Source organism: Coffea eugenioides, chromosome 11, assembly GCF_003713205.1.
Source record: "Coffea eugenioides isolate CCC68of chromosome 11, Ceug_1.0, whole genome shotgun sequence".
Taxonomy (NCBI): Eukaryota; Viridiplantae; Streptophyta; class Magnoliopsida; order Gentianales; family Rubiaceae; genus Coffea; species Coffea eugenioides.
Window position 1 is genome coordinate 22,778,162 of NC_040045.1, and position 20,293 is coordinate 22,798,454.

At 32.7% G+C, this 20,293-nt stretch overlaps 1 protein-coding gene across 2 annotated transcripts; it reads right to left on the reverse strand.

The window, feature by feature from the left end:
• Positions 1–15,523: 15,523 nt before the first annotated feature.
• LOC113751690 (U5 small nuclear ribonucleoprotein 40 kDa protein-like) lies at positions 15,524–18,787 on the reverse strand. 2 transcript variants are annotated; one of them, XR_003464850.1, is made up of 3 exons: positions 18,709–18,787; positions 16,131–17,277; positions 15,524–15,886 (listed from the first exon to the last, which is right to left on the reverse strand). XR_003464850.1 is itself a non-coding variant. In XM_027295788.1 (2 exons), exon 2 carries the CDS (start codon positions 17,226–17,228, stop codon positions 16,215–16,217), a length of 1,014 nt encoding a protein of 337 aa, XP_027151589.1. In that variant the 5' UTR covers positions 17,229–17,277; positions 18,709–18,787; the 3' UTR covers positions 15,895–16,214. The 2 variants fall into 2 exon arrangements, 1 of the variants encoding a protein (XP_027151589.1); XM_027295788.1 differs by lacking the exon at positions 15,524–15,886 and having other exon boundaries at positions 15,895–17,277.
• Between the last annotated feature and the right edge of the window lie 1,506 nt (positions 18,788–20,293).

Consider the following 20,293-nt stretch of genomic DNA (forward strand, 5'->3'; position numbering starts at 1 on the left):
CTGATTACAGTTTTGCTATCATACTGTCATTATATATTTACTATCATGCTTAACTCCACATTCTTATTGCCATAATTTATTTTCGAGCTTTATTCTGTCGACCTTTTTACATTCTTTCCTGCCTATTATTTAGCCGAACAACACATATAGCGGTCAGTAGTTACGTTAGTACCATATCATTGGGTGCAATACTAGGAGTATCGTACTCAATCAATTGTTAGTGGTTATCCATGCGATATGATGATGCCTACGAATAAGTACATTAAATGGTACCAAAATAGTACTGTTCGTTATATAATACTTCCGATTTCACAGCAAACCCGACATGACGCTCATCAAGGAGCTAAGGAACAGTTCGACTATTTGGTAAATTATTTAATACTTATATTTTTTATCTGACCATATGCTTGTTTTTTTTGTTTATTATCATACAAAATGACTACAATACACAAAATCCTCTTTTTTTTGGTTGATTCTATGTCTCGGATTGGTTTGATTTGTGGAATGTACTTCGATCCTACGAATCCTACACAGTGTGCTCATCCGGGACTAACAGCGATTCGTAAGAAGGCATTTGGGGTATTACAGTACTTGAATATAGGACATAAAATAGTAGTTAGTCTGTTCGACTGTCAAGACGTTGACCCATCTACCTCTCGTACTACCTCGTCCGTGGTAGAAAATAAGCAATTAGACATCGCAGAAGGTGCACCTCAACACATGCTGTTGATGTGCCGGACACAGACATAACGTAAACTTCATTACTGTTCGGATACGACCCACCTATTGGCACTTACTTTCCTCACATTGAAGATTTCTTTGCACCTCCTATTGTGCCAGTTTTCAGAGGTCATTTTAATAAGACACCTATTCTCATACTCATATTTGGCTATACGTCTGCTGTTGTACCGTTCTCAGCTATGCCTGATAGATCATTTCATCCACAAAATAAAATTTAAAATGATATTGACCATATGCACCACTTTCTAGGGATTTCAATGGGCTTCTCACATGTTTTTCATATGGATGACGATAGCGTTTCCGTTAATGCTTCTTTCCAGATGTTTGTACATGGTTTTTGTTCCAAATGTGGTTAAACTCCTGTGTTGGACCCCTCCATTGATGATGACGAGGACTAAATGCCTGAACAAGTGCAGGCACCATCTCGGAGGTTTGAACGGCTACAATTGGAACTAGGTCTACCAGACAAAAGAATATATTGGAAATGTGACTACTCTACTATTCCGTGCAATAAGGGCAAGAGGTGCGTTGGTGGGTGATATTCAGATTTTAGAATTTTTTTTGTCAAACCTCCTGTTTTATTATCATTCAAGTTCATGTGCTAATTATTGTACCCATTTATTGTTGAATGCTGCATTATTTATCGGTATTTAAATTAACATTAAAACCAAAAAAATTTAAAAAAAGGGATGACTTGGGCAAATTTTATTTTCATTTAATATCATGCTTAATCACTATATATGAAATTAGCATAATTCTTATATGTAAATTAAATTTTAGGCTTCCACCGTTAGGGTTTATACTAGGTGTTAGGGTTAGGGTTAGGGTTAGGGTTAGGGTTAGTTTATGGTTAGGGTTAGGTTTTAGGGAAAAAAAATAATTAAAACAAATCGCCACATATGAACTATGCGGCGATTCCTTAAAAAATAATTATGCTTTGCCACTCATTTGCGTTTAAAAAAAAAATTTTCACCTCTCCTTCACCGCTCATTTCAGGAATGGTGAAGGCTTTTCCCAAAAAAAAAAAGAAAATAGCTCTTCCTTAACTTTGCTCCAAAAAAATTGAAATTTAAAACAATTTTTAATGAAACCTCCATTACCATTTGCGGTGACCCTTAATGTAGAACATTCCCCCAACTTACACCACTTTTGTGATATTTTTTTATTTTAACAATATTTTGAGAAATTCGCCATACATCTGCCAACAATCCGAGACCAATATTGACATGGAATTCTATTCCACATGACCAACCTTATATTTTACTAACAATACTAACCAATTCACCAATGCCACATAGCAGGATAACTAAATAAATAGATAACTAAAAGTGTGGTTTATATTTTCTACATTATTTTCCTTACACCAATCAAATCTGGATGTATCCAATGTTTTTTTCAACTTGACAAAAATCTCTATCTTTAATGCCTTCGTGAAAATGTTTGCCGCTTACTTTTTAATTTTGTAATAATCTATCTCAATGTGCTTGTCACAAACTAACTCACGTATAAAGTGATAGTTGATATCAATGTTTTTGCTACACCTATGGAGAACTGGATTTTTTGACAACTCAATTGTCGACTTACTGCCATAATAAATCTTTGTAGGGCCAACTGGCTTGTGTTGTAGAACACCAAGCACATGATGCAACTATAAAGGTTGAGTTGCACTGTTAGCTTCTACAATATACCCACTCTTTGCTGTAGACAGCATAATCACCTACCGCCTTTTAGAAGTTATAAAATGTGCTGTGAATCTCTTTTATAATCGTCAATAAGAAGAAGATGAAGAGATGGAAATTCGAAATCTATTTTAGTACCAATGCCTGAACTAGTCTCTCCATCTCATTCATTTTGCCTAGATAAAGTCCTTTTCCAGCAATAGTCCGATACTAATTCAGCAAAGGTATCAAATTTCTTTTTGTTCAAAAAAAAAAAAAACCTACCGCCTTTTAGAACTTTAAGAAAACACCCTAGTACCAATGAAAAATACAAAACCTAAAGTATTCTTCCTCTCAACCGTATCACCAGAGCTATTAATCGAGTCGAGTCGAGCCGAGTATTTGGCTGCCGAGCTCCACTCGAGTTTAATTCGAGCAGAGCTCGACTCGAGCTCGTTAGGAAAACGAGTTTTAAAATGTGTTCGAACTCGACTCGTTAAATGTACATGTGGCTCGAGCTCGACTCGTTTATCACAAACGAGTCGAGCTTCACGAGCTCGAGCTCGAGCTCGAGCTCGTGCAAATTAACCTTAATAAAAACCTATAATTTTTAATTTTTATACTCGGCTCGTTAACTAAACGAGCATGTTTCGAGCTCGAGCTCGACTCGTTAACCAACATTAACGAGCCGAGCTCGAGCCTTAACGAGTCGAGCTCTAACGAGCTTTTGAGCTACTCGATTGACTTAACAGCTCTACGTATCACCTGCACTATTTGTGTAATCAAATAAGTCAATTGGATCATTTTCTGAATAAAAATTACCATCACTATGAGTACCTTCAATGTACCTCAAAATCCTCTTATCTGCCTGTAAATGTGATTGACTTGAATTTTTCATGAACTTGCTAATCAAACCAACAATAAAATTGATAGTTGGTCTCGTAGACGTCAAATGCCTCAAGTTTCCTATCAAACTCTTAAAATAAGTGGGATTCCCATATCCATAAGTATTCTTCTTGGTCAGTCTCAATTTTTCTTTAACTGGAGTCATAATTGGTTTCGTTGTGTCCATCTTGAGCTTCTTCAGAATATTACTTGTCTATTTCTTTTGAGAAATAAAAATCCAAGATCAGATTGAAAAACTTCAATTCCGAAGAAATACGACATGAATCCCATATTTGTCATCTCAAACTGCTGAATCATGGCCTTCTTGAACTCTGCAATCTTCTGTGGATTATTTCTTGTAAAAATTAAATCATCTACATACAAGCACATAAAAAGAATATCACAATGGGTAAAAGATTTAATATATAATGTGGATACCTCTGAAAATCACGAGTAAGAAAATAAGAGTCAATTCTGGTATATCAAGCTCTCGGGGCTTGTTTAGATCCATACAAGCATCTTTTCAATTTGTATACCTTATTTTTTTGACCTGTTCTGACAAATCTTACTAGCTACTCCACATATTCTTCTTCAATAAGTACTCCATTTAGAAAAGCTGACTTGACATCCATTTGATTAATCCTCTAGTTATTTTGGATAGTTAGCAAAATTATCATATGGACTGTGTCAAGCCAGACAACAAGTGCAAATACTTCAAAATAATCAATTTCGAGCTTCTGCTTGTACCTCCTTCGTCACTAGTCTTGCCTTATATCTATCAATTTCTCCACTAGGTTTAATTTTGTCTTATACACCTACTTCACTCTAATGATTCTTTTATCAATTGGAAGAGAAGTAAGCTCTCAAGTGCTATTCTTCTTAATGGCATGAATTTCTTCCTCTATTACTTTCACACAATGATCATCATAGGCTGCTTTTTCATACACAATAGGATCACAATTTGCAAGTAAAGCAAAATTAACAATGTCTTTTTCAAAAAAAACATCATCTAATGTAATCACATAATCCTGCAAATGAACCAGTATCTGCCGCTGACGTTGTGGACATCCATTAAACTCAGTTTATGGATCCTGAGTAACTGGTGATAGCTAAACATCATTTTTTATCTCCTTTTGCTAATAATTTCGAGTCATCTTTGTTATTTCAAAATCTCCAGTAGACTAGTTTCAAACACCTCTTTTATCAAAAATTATGTCTCTATTTATTATCACCTCTTGTGTTACAGGATTATACAACCTATAAGTTTGAAAAACTTCACTGTAACCAATAAATACATTCTTCTCACCCTTATCATCAAGTTTCTTCCTTAATTGATCAAGAACATGAGAGTAAGCAATGCACCAAATACTCCGAGATGGCCAAAACAGTCTTCTACCATTCCAAACTTTTTCAGGGATTTTACCAAGAAGACTTATGGTAGGACACTTATTCAACACATAAATTGCACAAGAAACTACCTTTGTTCAAAAAGATTTTGGCCTATTTTTCAGTTTCAACACACATTTCACCATATCCATTACTATCTCATTCTTCTTCTTGACCACTCCATATTTTGTTGTGAAGTGCATCTAGTAGTCCATTGCTATTAAATATTATTTTTTTCAAAAAAATCAACACGCACTAAATATTCTTGGTCCCCTATCATTTCTCAAAATTTTCATCTGATAGCCACCTTGTTTTTCAACAAAAGTCTTAAAAATCTTAAGAGCTTCGCATGCATCAGATTTCTATTTCAAGAAATATACCTTGGCTTTTCTACTAAAGTCATCAATAAAGGTAGTAAAATACTTGCAACCAACATTAGAAGAAACCTTCATATTGCACAAATCTGAATAAATAATTTTCAGTAGTCTTCTAACTCTCCAGGATTTATCAATCTGAAAAGCATCCTTGTGTTGTTTTCCTAAAATACACAAATCACAAATTCTGTCAGAATTTATGATACTTGGCAACCCATCAACCATTATTCTACTGGCAAAAATCTCAAACTATCAAAATTTAAATGATCAAATTGCATATGCCACAGCAAATTGTTGTCATCTATCACTGTACCTAGAAAAAAAAAATCACAATAATTAAATTCAACGAAAATAAGCGATTTGGACTCACTGACACATTGGCAATCGTTCCAATATTTTTTTATCAAAAATAGTGCAAGTACCATTCATGATACGAATGTCATATTTCTTCTCTAACCATTGACCCATACTCAACAAATTATAATGTAGCGTAGAAACATAGAAAACATCAGATATAAAATCAGTGGCTCCAATTTTTAGATTAATAGGAATTTTTTTCTTAACAAACACTCATAAGACAGTGTTATTTTCAAACTTAATTTCACCACAAATAGATTCATCAAACTCAGCAAATAATTCTTTCTTACCAGACACGTGACCCGTACCTAAGTACCATCTATTTTTATTAACCATATCACTAACATTATAAGCTAACAATAAAGTTTGAAATTTTTTATTATTATCTTGAACCTGATTATCAACAACATTATCCTAAAAATTTCTGTTTACATTTTCTTCAGATTCAGACTCAAACTGTCTATGGCCAAAATATTCACAATTATAACATTGAATCCTCTATCCAAAATTATTTTAAAAATTATTCTAATTAAAATAGTTTCCTTTGCCAAAATTACCACCTCTATCTCTACCAGGACTACGTTTAAAATTAAAATTGTTACCTCTACCACATCCAGGATATGATGTACTTTCTTTGCCTCTATTGTTATAATCACAACCGCCTATGTTATCGTAACCGCTTCTGTTGTTGTTACTTGGGTTCTTGGATTTACCTTACTCCTTAATTTCATTATTTTTCTCAAATTCAACTCATTTGCAATGTCTTCTTTATTGTCTCATTATCCAAAATATCTTTCAACTTTTCATTAATTCTTTGTTCATGTAGAATTAATGAACCCTACTAATTTTCAATACTCAAATTCTCTAGATCTTTTGTCTCCTGCATCATAGCTATCACATGATCAAATTACATGAATAGATATTGAGAACTTTCTCAACAAATATTCTAATAGGAATGTTATACTAATTAAGTGTCAACTCGTTTTTAATTTTTGATAAACGAGAAAAATAAGATTTTATAGATTCCGAATTTTCCATTATCACAAGTTCAAATTTCCTTTTCAATATCATCAAATTATTTAGCTGGACTTTGTCGATCCCTTTATATGTCTTCCCCAATATATCCCAAACCTCTTTTTCTGTAACATTTTTTTTCAAAAATTGACATGTCAATTGCTTGATGGATCTACAACAACGCCAAACTATCCTTCATCTTTTTGCCTTCATTAGCATCCTAATCAAGTGCTGCTTTAATATATCAATGTAACTCACATGCTTTTAGGTGAGTTATCATCTATTTCTACTAAAAATTGAACTCTGCTCCCATTTTGAGTTTTTGGACAAAACAAACAATATTGAGGTTAGGGTTTGCCATATTTCAACCTATCGTAACTTTGATACCACTCTGATGGACCCAAATCAATAAACAACTATAAATCCACCGGAACAAATAAGTAAAAATGATATAGAGGCAAGAGAAAATTTCTTCTATTAATCAAACGTGGCTGCTACAGCTACAATTCAAGAAACGATGGACAAAAACTTATGTAGAGGCTACTACTCTTACATGAACCGAAGGCTACTATTCTATAACCCTATGCGGCAACAATACTACAAATTCAACATAAATTTAATGGATTCAAATCTTAATATATTCAGACCGTTTGATAACCAAAATATGAACATTTGAATTAATTAAGTGGCACTGAATTTCCTAGACAAAACTTACTTTCAAAATTAAATGATAAGCTATTCACTTATCATTGAATGCGATATGCACTCAAATGTATTAGATTTAATACTTAATAATTCAATAACTTAATGGTTCAGACTTCAGATTTCAGACTTTAGTTTTCAAACTTCAGTTTTATCAAATGCATCCTAATACATCTACCAAGAATCCGAGACCAATATTGACATGGAATTTCGCTCCACGTGACCAACCTTATATTTTACTAACAATACTAACCACTCCAACAATGCCAGATGGCAACATAACTAAATAAATAAATAACTAAAGGTTTGGTTTATATTTTTTACAGTGTTCATAAAACGAAAGAACATGTTATCGTTAAAGTACACGTGAAATGTTCTCTTTTCTTCTACCTTTCTGTTCATTAAGCACAACTATAGAATATATCAAAGCCTTAATTTGTGTTGTTTCCTTTAAAATTCAAAGTTATTAAGGAAAGGCATTATCGTCGTACTAGAAAAGAATTTCTTTTGATAATAAAAAGGGTTATTATCACTTTACTTCCTAAACATTTGGTGTCACTATCAATTTCCCTCTTAATGTTATATTTTAGTCATTTTAACCCCAAAACTGACGGTCAAACTTAATAGAGTTTATTAATTCAAGTGATAAAGCATGTTTAGCCTTTAAAATTATTATCATTTTACACCCATAAACTATAACGTTATTATCAATTTATCTCCTAGAGTTATTTTTTAAAGTAATTTATCCCACTATTAAACCAACTTAATAAGTTAAAAAACTTTAGAAAATAGTACCCTCTTTTTGTATAACAAAAACAATGAAAAATTTAGAATGGTTTGAAATCCTTTTTAGTATCAAGAAAAAAATCAAAGCATTAATCTCTTTCTTCTTGAAAATCTTATTAATATTTAAAAAGTAGAAAAATATTGAGAGAGAGAGAGAGAGAGAGAGAGGGAGCTCAAATCTTTTTTTTTTTTACATATAAATAAGAAAGAATTTAATATTTTTTTATTTTAAAATTACTTTATTTTTCGATTTACTACCCAATTCTAATCCTAATTCCAAGGACGTTAAAATAATATGATAATATTAGATTCTTCCTTATTTTCTTTCTTTGTAAAATCTAATTTTCTATCTCCTTATGTTCTATCTCTTTTTCTTTTCCTAGTATTAATAAGTGTGAAAAAAGAAATTTGAGAAAACCCTTTATTTTTATGTTTTTGGAACTCTTAGAGTGAAAAAAAGGAAGAATAACCATTCCAACTTTTCTATTTTTAATTATATATAAAAAGGGTAAATACATTTAAAAATTTTTGAACATACTTGTTAGATTAACGATATGGTAAAATACCTAGAAAATAATGTTAGGGAGTAAAACAATTGTATTAGTATAATTTAAAAGAACAAAGTGATAATAACAATGTAGTAATGCTATAAAATAAACAGGTATTTTTGTCAAAAATTTGTTAACATGCTGCGTTGAATTACCTATTGGGTAAAGTAACTAAAAGATAATATTATGGAGTAAATTGATAGTAGTGATATAGTTTAAGGGCGTAAAGTGATAATAACCCTAATAAAAACTTAACTAGTCTAAATACTTGAACAGTTTATGGGGCTAGAAAGCAAAACTGTCCAAAACTACCATTTCTTTTTTCTTTTATGAAAAATTCCTGTTGGGACCAAAATAACTGAAACAAAAACTGAAAGCAATTCATAGGAAAAAAACTTATTCTATCTAATTAAATCAGTAACACGCAACTTACTATAGTTACCAAGCATTTGCATATATTGCAAGCCAAAAAAAACTTCATACAACGACATAAATTTTAGATAACATTAAGATCATGAAGTTGGTAGAAAAAATTTGGGTAAATTACCTTTTATTCCCCTATGATTTGGTGTTTTATCACATAATCTTCCGATGGCTTAAAAACTTATATATAACCTGTTCATGGTTTAGATTAAAGTGTCACCGTTAGTTTTTCCGTTAAACACTAATGACAATAGTAAAAAATCCAAAATCAAACTAATGAATTGACAAATTGCATCCTTTCACTACCTTTTTTTTTTTCCTTTTTCCTTTTCTTTCTCTCTTTTTTTTGGGGAAAGACAAGATAGATTTGTGAGAAACCTATTACTTTGGTCAACAAAAATCTTAACTTTTCTTCCAAATACAAAAGAGATAGAAGGGATAATAAAATAAATAAAAAAGAAACACAAAGATGGAAGGAAAAATAAAACAATAAATAAGAAAACAGAAAAATTACCAAATGCTTTTTACTAGAAGTATTGTTATAGGTGGTTTTAAGATCAAATCTTTAATGGTATTTTCTAGTTCTTATTTATGTAGTTTTATTTCAATTTCTTCTTTTTTACATTTGGAGGGAAAAAGAAGTAATAAAAGCATAAATTTGTCAATTTATTAGTTTGATTTTGACTTTTTACTATTGACCGTTAGTTTTAATAGAAAAATTAAAGGTGATATTTTAATCCAAATCATGAAGAGGTTATACATAGATTATTAAACCATAGAGGGATTATGTGGTTAAAAAACACCAAATCATGGGGTAATGGTAATTTATCTAAAATAAAATAAGCTTCTAATAGTTTTTGTTCTTGTTGTTTCATTTAGCAACAAAACATAGTTCTAGACGAAGAAGATTGTTAATTGGATATTTTACTTTTCTCACAGTTTACTGAAAGCAACAATATCTAACAATGAATCACTTCACATGTCTCTTCACGTGTCCCTTCACACTCACTGGGAAAACGAATTACCTTCACACTCATCTTTCCATGTCCCTAATGACCCCCAAGTTACTCTGCAAGAGCTTTTCATTAGGAAGAAACAATCTTAAGCCTCCATACCAATACCAACCACTTGGAGACTATGGTTGGAACATCTTGTGGTCTGAAAATCTAAACTTCATACTCCACTGGCCTTGTGAATTTCCTAAAAATCTGGTTCTTAATAATAATACTTAAATCTTGTTTTTAATAACTGTTTTAGGTCGTACATCCACTTGGAAATATCTACATCATGGTCATCACCTATTTTGTCTTCGAGCAGAGCAGTCTTTTCTCCCTAGAAAATCAACTCCTCAAACCTAGGACGGTATTAGTCCATTCATGTTATATTATCACGTGAGAGTAGGGTTATATAATTATGAGAATATAAATTTATATTATTTGTAAGAATAAATTAGTCTAAAATTTATCATTTTATCTGTTAGTCATCCGGAGATGACTAATACCACATTCCCCATAGGATTATTTTATCCCAAGAATAGGAAATTAATTTGGTTAGTTGGGATGTGTCATTCCATATATAAAATGCACTTAAATATGGAATTATAGAGGATGATTAATTCAATTCTGTATCATTTCATGAACTAAACGAACCCTAAATGCTTAACAAAAAGGGTACAGTACGATGATTTGAAACCAAAACAAACCAAAATTCAAACTGAAAGTTGCGACATGGAATCGGTCCACAGTTGTTGCTGTCAGTAGACTATGACAAATGTATATCAGGACAAGAAGGCCAAAAAAGCCTAAACCCGGTCATATCCTCGAACATTGCTTCCACCATTGCAGCAACTGAGACCTATGAACAGCGAGCAAAAACTATAACCGAACTTGTTGGAAAGTCAAAGTAGCTTTTTGTTGAGGATGGTCTACATTGAAATGGTTCTAAAACATTTTTACTATTGTGTAGCACCAACTAATTGTCACTCCAACCCAAATATTAATATTCTTGTGAACTAGACCATATATATGCTAAGCAGTAAGCACCACTAGGTACTCCAATTCAATTTCTTGAAGTTTTTGCTTATCCAATACGCACAATAACTAAGTACTATCTATAAGTATAACATAGTATTTATAAAGACAAACAAAATTATGTGCAAGAAAAAATTGTTAAAAGATGAACAAAGTATACATGCATCACCATAAAATATTAATTCACAGGTGCAAATTAAGTCAATTTGTTTGTAGGATTCATAACTAAATAAGAAGTTGGTTGATGTGAAACTAATGAACTAGTACTAAGTATAAGTATAATGTATTTATAAAGGCAAACAAAATTATGTGCAAGATAAAATTGTTAAAATATGAACGAAGTATACATGCATCACCAGAAAATATTAATTCATAGGTGCAAATTAAGTCAATTTGTTTGTAGGATTCATAACTAAATAAGAAAATAAGAAGGTGATTGATGTGAAAGTAAAGAACTTCCTAGTTCATGACTGTGATTATAGCATGAGCATAAAAAATAGTAGGGAAGAAAAGAAAAACTAGCAAGGCTGCCAATACAGTATTAAATCCTCTCCTTACAAATTAATTGTTTATTTACTTACAACAAAAAAATTACTAATCATCTAATCATATTATTATCTTAATTTTAGCAACTTCACCAGCATATTTAGAAGTTAAATCATCTATTAATACTTTGCCACTAAAGTTGCATGAAACATTTGGATAGTGTACTAATCATTGAAAATCAAAATTTAGTCAATTTAGTTTAAACTTTTAAGTATAACAAAATAACCTACCCAATGTATTGCGCACCATTTTGATTCTAAAATATAGTTTTAAATATAATCTTGTTAACAAAGAGGAATTCTCTCAAATTCAGAGGTGCATATCCTTTCAAGATTACCACCCTAAGTGTACACTAGTTTGAGCTGAAATTTTAGGTTTTTTTTTTGGGAAAGGTTAATAAATCATTAGATGCATAAAGCTGTGCATGAAAACGCAGCCAATGTCGAATTTTAGGGTTTTGTTCAGGAGGGTAACATAATTCATTAGATGTCAAAAGTTGTGCATGAAAACATACCAAATGTTTATTGTTAGACGAGTGTTGCTAGATTTAACCCGTTTTCTTATGAACATATGCCACAATCTTTGATGATGCAGATTTAAATCTTAATTCATTTCTAAAGCTTTTGAACAACATTACGGAAGTGCAATTGAAGTGTAGAACTAAAGTGAAAATATCTAAATTCTTAAAATTTAGAGATTCCAAAGCAAGATTATAAGTACTTCCCTTTCCATTTTGCTTGTTAAGAAATTTATTGAGAAAATTTGCCTTATGAGTGGAGGAAGAATGGATTGCTATGTAGAAATAGATGTAACTTTTTTATATTAGTAAAAATGGAAAAGGTCACTGTTATAAAAAATAAAAAATAATAAAAATTTATATGTAATTGTGCAAATGCCCTTTGGGGATGAGATTATGGAAGTCTATGCTACACTGCGGACTAGTACCTTGGAAAGTCTAATAGTTGGCTTTTGACTAATGAAATAGAGCTAATTGGACAAATAAAGACCTTACAATTTTATTTAAAACTATTTTATGTGGAATTAATGAGCCCAACAATCTCATTCTGAGCATTTTCATTGGTCAAAAATCAACTACTAGGCTTACTAACTAGTTGTTTTGGACCGTGAAGGCTCGTGGGCAAGCTTAGCTTGAAAACAAATTCTCAAATGTGTAACATATTATTACAAAGATTCCTATGAAATGCTAAAGCATGTACTGCATTAGGATTTATGCAATTTTTTTGGGTGAAGGTTTGAGGACACCCCACGGAGAAAAAAGAAATATCTCCTCATAATAAAGAAGTATTTCCACATAATAAAGAATGGACATATGAATTAATCCACTACGAAATTACCTTCGAAAAGTTTCTATGTCAAACATTAAAATAAATAAAAATAAAATGAGAAAACATCTTAATTTCTCAATTTTTAAACTATGACTCTTTTTAGCCACCACAATGCTTTCACAGCCTACTTTTCCATTGCACCAGTTATCCATTTAATTCATATATACGATTTGGTCTATGAAAGTAATATTTAGCTAAACTATATGATTTTTTTTATCCATAACAAAATATCAAATATTTATCCTTAACTCTAGATAATTGTCTTTGTTGGATCCAAACTTCTGATTTCCAAATAGGTATCTTTGTACAAAACCCTTAACATTTAATGCTCAGAGGTGGATGTAAAGTAATAGTTTATTACCATTTTCATTTTTTTTTTGACAAAGCTCATATATAGGGGTGGGATATTAGTTCAAATTTTTTAATAAAAAAGGACATAATCAGGGGGCAAGAACCTAACTTCCAATACAATGCATGAACCAAGTAATAAATTGTTCCCTATTTTGGAAGGAAAAAAATTGTCATTAAATACACAGTGACATGGCAAAGGATTTTAATATAAAAAATATAACAATGGTGGCTAGAGAAACTGCACCAAGGACCAAAACACTATCATTAGTGATGCCATAAGACTATAGCTTTGATTATATTTAGAAAGAATGGTCGAAAAAAAGGTGGTATTTTGGGAATTTTTTCAAAAAATTTGTTGCAATTGACACAAATTACTAGTGGAAAATGTTTAGTTAATAAAACTGTTTGGCAATTTGAATCATTGGACTAGTTTGGACAAATCCTAAGGTTCATTTTGTCATTTACACAAACTTTAAGGGTGGTAAATATAACTTGGACAGACCCCAAGGAAGTAAAAATAATCAGCTTAATTTACCGATGTAAGCATCACTTCTAACGGCAATTAACATTAAAGAGTACTTGATAAATGTTTCATCATTTAAGGGGCTTAGTTGTAATTTGATCGAATTATAATGTTGCTGGGTAATCCGTCCAAACTTCAAGGGAGATGAATGTAATTAGACCAATAAATGATGGTACTTATGGTAATACCAGGAATAGGACTATCAACGGGCCATGTCCAAGCCCAAGCCCAAACTCAACTCAAACCCAGTGCGTTTCTCGAGATCTAGGATAAGTAATACATTTAATCAAACTCAGATCTATTCTAGACAGCCTGGATATGGATTTAAATGACCGGACTGATTTTGTATCCGTATCTAATTAATAATATATAAATTTGCAAGGACCATTCATCATCAAATACTTTAATACTTTACGCGGATACATTCCTCATTTTATAAGTATCCTAGAAATATAATTTATTTTCTAGAGAAGATTTTGAATCCTACAAGAGAGAATAGAAAAACAAAATGATCTAAAAATCGAATCAAAGATCTCACAACCATCTAATTAACATTCCTGCTAGCCAAATTGGGTTTTGAGAATGACAAATGAAATTTTTAACAATATATATGGAGTCAAAAGTTCAGGGTCTGCCCCCTTTTTACTCGACTAACGAAAATGCACTTTCATTTTCGCCAATGCATCATTTGTGATGATATTTATGCTTACCTTGACGTCCCAATTCCCAAATGGTTACAAGAGATGAAAATATGCGCTGTTAGATTCACGGGCAAAAACAAATATAATCACTAATTCAAGGACTAAAAAGTGTACACAGTTAGAATTTCAAGGACCAAATAGATTTCTTTTTCCCTCTTTATATAACAAAAAAAATTACTAGCGATTTCTTGTTCATTGTCCTTGCACGGCTGAATTGCTCCTGAAATACTTGCTGCATTTTAATACTTGACAAAGCAGGTCCTTCGAGGCCTGGCCCTGAAGCCAACCGTTCAAGCCCATACGACATTGTCCCTTTTGCTTTGTGCTCCGCTGAAAGTCGCGCTCTGTCAACTACCTTGCAACCTCCACATGAACTTAGCTCGTAATGGCAATAAAAATGACAATAACCATTAGAAGAATGGTTGCTTTTCTGAGATTCATTTTGAACCCCAAGTCACCTAAAACTCGGAGGAAAAATGAACCAATTTATTTGCTTAGTAGCGAGTAAATTAGTTTTTTGTTAATATTTGCTATGGATGTTCGTCGCATTTATAATGGGGCGCTTCTTGTCGTTCGAGTCTTGTTGGAGTTCAAGCCTTTCTGTAGTTGAAATTCAGCAGAATATCCACAAGAAAGGGGAAAAAGGTGACACCAGAAGGCCACCTAATAACGGGGGTCTCAATGGTTCAGGTAAAACACGTATCACCATGTACAATTGATTCTTGAATCCAGTTGGCGCTAGAACTGACTAATGGATGCTTCTCCAGAAGAAATTAACAGATGAACAAAAAATACGAGTTCTTCGTTTCCAGATTCTTCTGTTAGTAATACGAAGAATAAATAATATACGAAGAATATGAGATGGTGTCCATGAATAACTTTGCTTCCAAAATAACATGACCTGATTTTAATTGTCAATGAACAGATGCTAAACCCAAAAAAATTTTCCTGCAACTCGTAAAGACCCAGATTCCCACACATTTCCTAGGTAGTTCATCAACAGTACCAGTGAACGTGCAATTACCAGAAATATAGTGATAGTAATAAACATTTTACCATCCATACTGAAGCATATATCACAGACCCAGCTCGTCTGTAACTTATTTTATCATTATTTTGCTCAATCAAAGATTAGAATTCATTACACCCAAGTCCAATGCATATCAGACAGCAGCAAATTCTAACTTGAAAGAAAATAGTATCACAATCGCGCAATGGGAGATGTTGTACTCGTGTATTCAGAAAAATGGTTATTTGGTCAATACAACTAGGTTTGTTGCTCTGGAAGGCATGCATCTATGAAAAAGAAATCATGCAATGGACAGGGGAAAAAGAGCAAGGAAAGCGGGTGCTAATTTCAATAGAGGATTGAGTAATAGTATCTAGTAGTGCAAGCAAACATAGTCAAATATGTTCCGTCATATTTCAGTGTTCTTATTTCACATAAAACTCATTATCTTCCATGTCTGAACAGGAGATATCTATAGTTTAAATGAGCAAAGCACTTCTGCAGACCTGTTCCAAAGCAAGAATGCGATCATTGGAATAATTGGAAATGGAAAGCCAGCAAAATGTCAATAGAACCACAAACATCCCAAACCTCGCATGGAATCAGGAATACATAGAAAAGTAGATTTCATCATCAGGTTGTAAGAAACTGATTTTCGTGATCTCATAGTATCTTTAAGAAACATATATCACCATTAATGACAAGCAAACTTAGCAAGCTATTAATACTAAGAGAGAACACGAGAGGTACCTTCATGCTGGCCCCTGATGGATGTCACAACAAACTATCAACATTCTAAATGTGCAGGTAAGATGTCCCAAAACTGAATGTTCTTCATATCTCACCAAGATAAATCTGCTTATCACTACTGCAAGAACCAATAACAGGTTCACTAGGATGGAAGACACATTCATTTATGGATCCAGTATGACCAGGAAGTTTATACAGTATACGCCGAGAAGTTGTATCCCATACGTAAACCATGCGGTCAGAACTTCCAGCTGTGACCTTGCTTCCATCAGATGACCAGCTGCATTTCAACAAGTTCTTTTCAAAATTGTGCTGGTGACCTTCTAAAATCTTCACACATCGGTTCTGAGGGGCATATGGACGCATATCCCATATGCGAAGTGTACAGTCCATGCCATTAGTAAGAAGATACGAACCATCTGGACTTAACTGCATACCAGTTATCATATCCTGATGGCCTTGAAGTGTCATAGTAACTTCATTTCTTCGCAAATCCCAAACTTTGACATCGTTGTCTATACCTCCACTGTAAATCTTATCAGATGCATCAGAAAAACTCACTGCAGTAATTTGGTACTTATCTGGAAAAGTTTGTATTGCACCCCTTTGACGCATATCCCAAAGTTTAGCAGTACCATCGTCAGATCCACTGACAATTAAAGGAGGACCTCTTCGAGCAGGACAACAAGAATTTACAAACGAGGAGTGTTCTGCCATCTTTTTTATCTGTTTTCCGGTCTCAACATCCCATGCCCTAATTGTCTTGTCTGGGCTAGCTGAGACTATTGTCCAGCCATCAGTAGTCCACTGTACATCCAAAACTGCATTCTTGTGTCCTTTCAAAACCATGTAGTTTTTGCAATCACCATGTACATTCCACAGAAATATTTCTTTATCATGAGAACCAGATGCAATGATGTTTCCTGCTGGATTGAACTTCATTGTATAGATGGCACTTTGATGGCCAGTCAGCAGCATTATAGGTGATTCCAAACTTGATTTTCGCTGCTTTCCATTAGTATCAGGACCAATATTTGGAACAGTAGCTATTTCCATTGGCCTTGAACCAAGCACAGAGAGAGCATTTTCAGTTTGCATCTTAGCTTCCTTTTGATGTTCAGCAACAGGGGTATAAATCAACTTTTACCTGAAATAAGTGCTTACAAGCTCAGTCAAATTGTATATGCAGGGCTAAATGATACATTTTGCTTAGTTAAACTAGAAATGACACAGAAAGAATTGACTCTGAACCAGAGGCCTCAATGGAGAAACAAAAGCTTTATACATAAAGCACAATATTTAAGCACAGGGCATGCACACGCAACCATGCCAATTAAAACCCTTGTCGGTGCAGATAAATTTGGTATACTTGAAACTGACGCAAAATTCATTCAAGACAAATAAAGTAGCACATTCTGCCCACTGCAAGAAGGCTGCAATGGAGAAAGAAGAGGACAATAATAGAAAACTTCACCAAAAACTAAGCTTAAGGCAACAGCTATGGTCCTGTCAGAGCAATTTTACTTCCAAGCAGGATATACTACTACTTTCTTCTTCAGTGACAAGCACATATGACTGTTGTAGAGCTTTAAGGAAATAGGCATCCTACACATTCCCTACAACAACCTGTGATAGTGGAAGATAATATCATGCAGTAAAAAAAGGTCAAACACCTCATTGTTTGCCAACTTATTTAGACCTACTAAAGCAAATTGGGAAAAGAATTTCCCATCTGACTTCAAAATTACACTATTTTGCCTCCTGACAGTCTGACAGGGTCCAAAAACCAAAAACTTAACACACATTACAAAAATTGATTACTAAAAAGCCAAAAGAAACCCATAAGTCAACGAAAATTACCAACCTAAAAAGTGTGCAAATAAAACTGAATCAAAATAATTACAAACTATGAGTAGTCAGCCAGAAGTTCACCCATTAAATCATTAACAAAACCCAGCCTAAATGAATGCTTAGTCCAACACAATTGATGCCAGAAAAAAAGAACTCACAAGCCACACCCAAAATAAATATTGAAACTAAACATAGAAAAGAACATAGTCTCCCTTCAATTTAGTAAATTATCAGCACACCTAAGCACTTCCACGAAATCCAGGTTCAATTCTTTCCCAATATTTTCTCTCTTTTATAATTTTCTTTTCCCAGAAGGGGCATCACAAGGCTCAAAATAAGGAATGGGCACTAGGAATACGAACCCTCAATTGGACACGAGGAACAAAGACCCTTCACTACTGAGCTATACCCGATTCTCCAATACTCTTTCCAATATATTAACCCCAAAAAAAAAAAAATGCTCCCACCAGATCCTGGAAACCGGAAAACTAAAAACTAATACAAAAGCAAGCTAAGGTTTACCTAGGAGGCAAGTAAAACTATACTATAAACCCATTTTCTATTATTCACAAGACATGAAAATCTTGGTGCTTAACTGCATAAAGGGCGTGATTTTAATCCTAACAAAATTCTTGACATTCTAGAAAACAAAAAAAAGAACCATGTTAATCATATAAGCTGAAATGAGCAAGAAATAGTGAAATTTATAGAGAGGAAGAAACATTACCTGGGTTGAAGGGTTAGCAGAAAAACCGAGGAATCTTGAGGAGAAAACCCCGGGTTTCAAGAATTTGCAATTTTATCGGCTTTTGACTGAACTGTGATAATTTTTAGGGCTTTTATACTGTAGTAATGGTCAAGCCTGTATTGGAAACAATTTGTGCGTATTTTGAGCCTGGATGGGGCAGGACAGTCAGTGGGTCAAAGTTTGAGGCCCAATCTAAGCCCTTTTATTACACATTGGGTTTGCGGATTGGACTGGCCCAAACTCAGGTTTTCATTTGTCAACCTTAGAATTTACTTGAAGATATATCTTTGTCCAAGAGAGAGACTAATGGCTAGTTTGCGAGTTTGGGATAGAAAATAAAAGATGGGAAATGTTAAAGAAAAGAAAAGAAGAGAAAAGAAACAAATAAAGTTTGATGTTGTTTGGAAGTTTAGGAAATGGAATGATTTTAGACATATACATCATTAAAATTTTATTCAATGGCCATCTAAGGATTGAATTAGCAATTAAAAAAAATTTAGTGAGATTCTCTCAACTTTCCATCTTTTTTCCCCCATATTTGGGTAGAAAACTTTATTCAATTGTAGCTACAAAAGTATTCTTTCAAATCAGTTGGTTTCTCTTCTTTTGCATCCTTGAAAATCTCTCGAATGATAGAAATCTTTCTCAATCTGTCATTTTTCTTTCTTTTCTGCTGAAATCCCAACTTCCAAACAAGTTGCAAGAGTTGAAAGTGATGCAGGTCTCATCTTCTCGATGAATTTCAAGTGCAATTTAACATCTTTTGTAAGGGGGTGTTCAAATTTCCAAAAAAATTGAGAAATTGGTCGATCCAATTTAGATCAGTTATCAAATATCAGTGAAATGAATTCCTGATTAGCATTTGAATTATTGAATTTTATATGTTAATAATATATTATTTGTATTAATTCCTACTAACGTACTGTACTATATGCTAATCCACTGCTAAATAATGTTATAAATTATAAGGATTAATCTTGTACATACTATTAATATATATAAGATTTATTCAAATTAGATTAATCATGTATAAGCTGACAGTGTATATATACTGTCAAGTTTTAGATGAATGACAACTATGCAAATTTTAAATTTGAAATCTAGCTTTTACACATGTGTCAAGGATCAAACAATGATAATGCCGTCAATGTATATAAAATTTATTCAAATTATCTATATCATGTATAAAAAAGGAGAGACTTTTGGCATCAACAAAAATCCGTCACTTTATATACTTTCTAAACTACTATTGATAACTACCCACTATCAATATGGCTTTATACCAAGCAACATGTAAATTTTCATATTCTCATTTTAAATTATTCAATAAATGTTATAATTTGTATTAGCAACTACCACCTGTAGTTACAAATTACTACCAAATAACTATTTTTCATACATTTTATATTGGTAAATTTTCTATGTTTGTTTTGTCAAAATATAAAGCCTATTTTTTAAAAATAATTTCAATAAAACTCAAAAAAATTCTACAAATATTTTTCCTATTAGTTGCACACATTAGTGTGTGCCTGGAACACTAGTAATTTATAACTCATGATACTAT